This window comes from Hibiscus syriacus, unplaced genomic scaffold (genome assembly GCF_006381635.1).
Source record: "Hibiscus syriacus cultivar Baekdansim isolate YM2019G1 unplaced genomic scaffold, ASM638163v2 tig00116965_pilon, whole genome shotgun sequence".
NCBI classification, from domain to species: Eukaryota; Viridiplantae; Streptophyta; class Magnoliopsida; order Malvales; family Malvaceae; genus Hibiscus; species Hibiscus syriacus.
In genome coordinates, this window is record NW_024063490.1 from 1106428 (window position 1) to 1113166 (window position 6739).

The 6739-nt window shown below is 31.6% G+C and overlaps 1 protein-coding gene across 2 annotated transcripts; it reads right to left on the bottom strand.

The window, feature by feature from the left end:
* Positions 1 to 1649: 1649 nt before the first annotated feature.
* LOC120191191 (dihydroceramide fatty acyl 2-hydroxylase FAH1-like) lies at positions 1650 to 4004 on the bottom strand. 2 transcript variants are annotated; one of them, XM_039194161.1, is made up of 7 exons: positions 3435 to 3578; positions 3243 to 3301; positions 2874 to 2966; positions 2578 to 2774; positions 2354 to 2459; positions 2073 to 2219; positions 1650 to 1911 (listed from the first exon to the last, which is right to left on the bottom strand). In XM_039194161.1, exons 2-7 carry the CDS (start codon positions 3291 to 3293, stop codon positions 1804 to 1806), a joined length of 702 nt encoding a protein of 233 aa, XP_039050092.1. In that variant the 5' UTR covers positions 3294 to 3301; positions 3435 to 3578; the 3' UTR covers positions 1650 to 1803. The 2 variants fall into 2 exon arrangements, with proteins under 2 accessions (XP_039050092.1, XP_039050091.1); XM_039194160.1 differs by lacking the exon at positions 3435 to 3578 and adding an exon at positions 3878 to 4004 and having other exon boundaries at positions 1652 to 1911.
* Positions 4005 to 6739: the final 2735 nt, after the last annotated feature.

The following is a 6739-nucleotide window of genomic DNA, read 5'->3' on the forward strand; positions in this document are numbered from 1 at the left end:
TTGACTTAGAATTTTTTCGAGTCGAGTCGACTCCAATTTCTGAGTTATTATTTAAATTTAATTATAAGTATTTATAATATTATGATATTATTTTATTCCAATTTAAATTATCTTTTATAACCATATACAATACATATGTATTTATTCATTTTTTTTCATATGTGATATACATTTATGATACAAAGTCGAGAGATTCAACTTAAACTTGAAAATCAATCCACTAATTACTAAAAAATTTTAGTTATTCGAGTTGTATTTTACAACTCGGTTTGAACTTAAACAAATTTTGAGTTGAGCTTATGAAAGTTAATCCTCCAACCGAACGATGACACGTGATATTAGGGGTGAGCGAACTTGGACTCGACTCGAAGAACCGATTTTTTTGACTTGACTCTTGAAAACTTGACTCGAATTAACTTCGAGTTGTAATTTCATAAACCCGACTCGACTCGAAAAAATTTCAAGTTCTAACCGAGTTGTAAAATACAACTCGAATTACTTGAATAACTCAAAAAATTTAGTAATTAGTAGATTGATTTTGAAGTTTGAGTCGCGTCTCTCGACTTTGTATCATTAATGTATATCATATATGAAAAAAATATGAAGAAATACACATGTATTGTATATGGTTATAAAATATCATTTAAATTGAAATCAAATAATATCATAATATTATAAAAAATTATAACTAAATTTAAACAGGAACTTAAAAATTTGACTCAACTCGACTCGAAAAAAATTCTAAGTCAACTTCGAGTTGTAAAATAGGATTAAATTTATTAAAAGTATGACTAAATTGAGAGAATATATTAATAATAAGGATCAAATGTGTGATTATATCAAAATATTTAATTGCTATTAACGACAGTTAACTAGGGATGACCACATCTTAATTAAATAAAAACGAAAGTGACTATATCTTATGTTTTTAGAAATTAGTGACCAAGAGTGGACAAAAACATAAACATAAATGATTTTTCATGTAGTTAACCCTTTATTTTATTATTATTTGAGGTAACATGAATTCAATCTCTATTTACATATTTTATTTTTTTTAAAAATAATTTGATAATAGATATTGAACAGATTTAAATATTCGACAAATATTGTATATAATTGAATGTAAATCCAAGAATATTCAGGATAGCAAATTTTTAACACTGGAAACATTTTCCAGAGATTGGTATACCATATGGAGTATAGCAGGGAATGTATTTCAACACTGCAATAATTTTCCTACAAAATGATTGGGATTTCAAATTGTTGGCGAACAAAGAAAAGCAATTGAAAATTCATATACGCAAACTCAATGTGTGGATAGAAGATTAGATGCTAACCCAAAAACACTCATCCATTCATCCATGGATCATACTACAAAAACAAAAGGTAAACTTTTAGCATCTTATTATCACTTTTATTCCGTTTTGGTTACTACTATTATCTTTTCAAAATCATGCCTTACATTACGTTTCAATTTCATTTTGGTCACCCGCTGTTAAAAAATTAACAAAACTACTAATATGGTATTTTAAAAAAATCAATGATGATGTAACATTACCTTATGATGACACGTCAGCATCACCGTTAATTTTTTAATAATGAGTGATCAAAATAAAACTAAAACGTAATATTAGATATGATTTTAAAACAAAAAATAGTTGGTGACCAGAACAGAACAAAGGTAATAATTGGGGGAACTAACATGTAGTTTACCCAAAAATAAAATACAAGCACGAGTAAATATTGTTGGAGAACAAATCAATGTTTGCTATTATACTAGCCTACTAAATTATGTAAGCCTCCTCAGGTGGCCTTACTTTGAGGAAGGGTTCCAAAAACTATGTCCCAAAACGCTGAAGTGATCCCAAAACCCTTATTTTGAATCCTAAAGTGATGGTTCAAGTGATATTTCTGCAACATAAATGATCAAATCAAGCTATGGAACACTCCAGCCGTCCTTAGCTAAACGGCAATGGAACCGAAATTTTATAGTTACGGCCTAATCGAGACCAACAGTATTAAATTAGCACGAAAAGTTCCCTGCAACTAGTTGAAGCACAAAGTATATTTACCTTGAGGTTTTTAGGAACTTGGTTGGAGGGCTGGCCATGGTGCAGGTAGTAATGGGTAACATCGTACATGACGTACCCAAGCAAACCACCTCCGAACACAGCAGGCGTAGTGGACGGAGTGGCGAAAAGCTTAACCAGGTGCCAAAACTGCACAAAACGGAAAGCGGGAAGCAAGGAATTAGAACAATTCGAAGATACACGAATTGCACATGCAACAAAATGCTTTTGGTGTGAACCTTCATGCATATGTAGGAAGAAGAGTTGAAGTAAGATATACAGACCGGAATGCATAATATAGCAGCTGCAGCAGGTGGAAAAACAAGCCGCAGGCTATCCATAGGGTGCTTGTGGTGGCAGCCGTGAAGAAGGTAGTGTACGGTGTTTCCCCTATGCCAAAGTTCTCAATGAAGGTTAACATATGCAGAAAACGTAGTCGTAATATAGAAGTAAAATAGGAACAATGCTTTCATACAAGAGTCGAGAGTTCAGAACAGAAAGAACTAACCAATAACTCTTTGTTTCAATGTGGAAAAGGAATCGATGCAAAACGTATTCCACTAGTGTCCAAGCAAAAATGCCAAAAGCAACCATTAAAGCAATTTGGGGAAAAGCATGCCCCATACGTACAGACATTGAGATGCACCAGCAAACAACAGGCAGCCATATGGTTGGAATCGCCCACCAGACAGTTCGAGTCAAGGACTGTTTCAAGTAAAGCAAGCCAAAAAAGTCGTTAGCACGCAGTACGACAAATTGTATCGGTAATGCTTCATTAAAACATTTCAAAATGACTACAGATACCTCCCAAAAATCACTCTCAAAGAACCTAGGACCTTCCTTCCTCACAATAGGCCGGTGAACCCAGTCCTGATAACTTTCTCCAAGATGACCAACCTGTAATAGATTGTTAAACAGTCAAAATATAGCTTATAAATATAAACCGATACCGATCCCCCCGACATCCCTAAGATTGCTAAAAATGTTTCAAATTCAACAAGGAAGAAAGAGCATGTAGGCCAAGAAATCTATGAATGGAACAGAACAAGTGGTTAAAGAAGTTAGCGTGTGATTCAAACCACCATGAAATACAAGATCAACTAAACACTAGCTTTCACCTACACATGCGTGTTCTAAATGATAAAACCAAAATTAAACACATTATTTTGGTACCTGGAAGACTAGGGGTTTATTCAAATCAACAGTGAATGTCTGTGCAACCATCTTAACAACTGCATCAAAGGAAAAAATAATTGTTTAGCATCGGATTAATAAATTACGAAATTTTTTTCAAAGAATAACAAAAAGAACGAGAATGGCACAAGATGTCCACTTATATCTGAATCTATTCTATGGAATTTGTACCATTTAGTAAACTTCAAATCTCCATTTCTCAAACACATTTTGACACTCACCACTCGTCTGTGAAAAAGCAAGAATCAAATTCCCACAGGTACGAACCACAAATTAATGAAAAAATGTTAAAATTATAAAGTACTAAATTATGATTCGTTCCATCATTTCTCAGCCGTCAAACAGAAATTTGCAGAGAAAGAGGAAAAACATGTACACGAAATTTAGAAAATCAATCACTTCCATACCAGGAAAGAACACCAAATTCAACTATGTTTCTAGTACGCAGATTTTCTCATCAACCAAACAGCATAACAACAAAATGTACTGAACTGAACCATCAACGAAACCACAACAATCCAGACGAAAAAGAAACGAATTCCAGTGGATCTAGAGATTTAAAACAAAAAAACAAAGGCCCAATACAAATTAAAAAAAAAGACAGGAGAACCCACCAAAGGCAATGTGGGTTGAATCTAAGCCAAAGACACGAAGGAAGCAAAGAAGAAGAAGAAGAAGAAGAAGAAGATTGGCGCTATGATGGGATCTTTTAGTGAAGCAAATAAGAAAAGACTGAGAAAAGAAAGGAAGATTGGATCTGAGCCGTTGATTTTAAGAAAAGGATCTGGTTGGGCGTGGAAGAATAAAAAGGGGTGCGCGTCTTTCTCACGTTTGGATTCGAAATTTCTACTATCCAGCTTCGTCACTGGTGGATGTGGCTCACATGTAACCATTGAAAAAATATAATTTACTAGTATATGCCACAATTTCCATCTATTTATAATTTTGATTTAATTCTATTTGATAAAATTATTTTATTTGTATAAATTGAATTATTTTAGTGATTAAAAGAATTACTGTTATTTTTAATATGGTCTCAGATTTAAGCACTCACAATTGTAATAGGAATGATTCAATATTTATTGTCAAATGGTTGAGAGTATTTAAAACAAATATTGCTCCATAATCATCTTAGTTTAATAAAAAAATTATTTTACTTTTTATAATAATTAAATTTAAATTACATGAAATGAATTTTTTGTAAAGTTTAAATTGATGGAATTAGATTCAAATTTAAGGAAAACATTGATATGATATCAGTATAAAAATATTATTTTCCTTAAACTTATGCATTATTCATTATATTTTGATATGATATAAACATAATATATGAGATATAAAAGTTATAATATCAATTATTCAAAAAAAATATAATAGGAAAGTAAAACTCTAAAATTGCCTTAATTTTTCTTCATCTTTTGTTAATAAGCCATTGGCAACAATTTTGGTTTTGGTCGCCAACGTTAGTATTTTTTTGTTTTTCTTTATTTGTTATATCATATTTTTTATTTTTAAATAATTTGATATTTATGGTATTTTTTTTATTGTTTGGTTATTGTTTTCGTATATCTTTTTTTCTCATGGTTGGATTTGATATTATCACGAGTGATCAAGATAACACTTATTTGTTATCATATTGATTTTTTCTGCTTTGGACTATCGAATTTGATTTGAATAAATGATTTGCGTTGTGGATAATTTTCTCAAGTCACTAGACTCTATTTAGCAATTTATTGATGGACTTTCATAGTTTGATATTCTTTTGTGGTTCATTTGCCGATACTACTGTAACACTCACGACCTGTATACGTATACTAATACGAGTTATAGATGTCACATTAATTTTTTAAAATATTTTTCAAGTCAAATGTGATTAAAAATTTGTTTCTTCTAACTTTCCAAATCGTAATCTTTATTACAAAAATATTAAATCACATAAAACCAACACATAATATTAAATCACATACTGTAAATATACTCTCTGATGCTTGAAGTTGCTCAGTACTCCTTACTCCTACGGTTGCTTTATACCTACGCGTGAAAATCATCACACGCTAAGAATATACTTAGTGAGACAATTAAAATAATAAACATTGCAATACATCACATGCATATAATTATATGTCATCAATTATGCGATATGATCACTTTACATACATTTTCATCATATTGTCATAATTAATATAAGGGTAAAGTATAGTAATGGTCACTGAACTTTTCTAAAGCTTGCATTTAGGTCTCCCAAATTTTAAAACTTGCAATACATTCCTCCAACATTTAGTTCGTTTGCAATATGGTCCCTGACGTAATCGGCCGTTTGACGTTGTTACACTGCCGTTAGAAGAAGATGATGTGGCAGTCCTCCAACAATTAGTCCGTTTACAATATAGTCACCCAACTTTTCAGGCTCTTGCATTTAGGTCCCCCAACTTTTAAAACTTGTAACATAATCCTCAATTTCATTATAAACCCCAAATTCCAAAATAATTTAATTACATTTTAAACCTCAAATTCTAAAATACTTTAATTTTGGGTTTAGAATATAATTAAAGTATTTTGGAATTTGGGGTTTAGAATGTAATTGAAGTGTTTTGGAATTTTAAACATGAATTTGCTATTTGATAGTGTTTACTTCAATATAAATTTGAGGTTTGTTGCATACACATCTAACGGCTGCCGCACTTTGAACATGCAAAGTGCACCTATAACGTTTATTGCATAAACCGTTGAAGTAAAAGTAACAAGGCCAATTTGTCTTGTTCGTAGCATCCCGCACTTTGGTATAAAATCCAATAGGTTTGGATGAAACTTGAGCATGCACATCCAATGGCTGCGAAAATAGTAAAGAGTTTTAGTTCATATGACTACAACATACAACCAAGAAATAACTAAAATAAACCAAGAATATCAATTAATAACTCATTCAAAAGGAGGACGTAATAAATAAAGGGAAAGAGGTTCGGTCATAGTCACTCCAAAAGATAAGGCGTCAAATGGGTTGTTTAAGATAGACATTAGATGTCAAATGCAACTTTACTAGTTGCAAATGCATTAATGGCCTACCATTTTAACATATAATTTCTTCTAATGCTCCATGTTTAATGTTCCTCAATAGCCAAACATGATGAGAATCTAAAGCAGATAGCGGAACTAAAATCGTAGGACCTCATAATTCTTGTAAATTCATGGCATATCAGCAATAAAAGATATTGTAAAACATAGAAGACATTGCAACAAACATATATATGCCAGAAATGAAGGTGCAAATGTGCAATGACTGAACAACATATCAAGTAGATGCTCCAAATATACTACCCTATCATGATGTCTTTCGAGTTACGTGCATGCAGAATTGTCTTCTAAAGCTATAATTCAATACAGATTCAACTGTAAAATTTCCAAAACATGCAAAAAAATCCAATTCGTTCACGACATATCAGTCTCATAATCAACATTAACTTATTAAAAAGAATACA

Bases quoted from the DNA above. Each gene is read 5' to 3' on its own strand.
- LOC120191191 (XM_039194161.1), bottom strand. From the start codon at position 3,293: ATGGTTGCACAGACATTCACTGTTGATTTGAATAAACCCCTAGTCTTC. The intron at 2,967-3,242 runs GTACCAAAATAA...AATCTATTACAG, and splicing joins ATAAACCCCTAGTCTTCCAG to GTTGGTCATCTTGGAGAAAG. The intron at 1,912-2,072 runs GTAAATATACTT...TTTATGTTGCAG, and splicing joins AAGTTCCTAAAAACCTCAAG to AAATATCACTTGAACCATCA.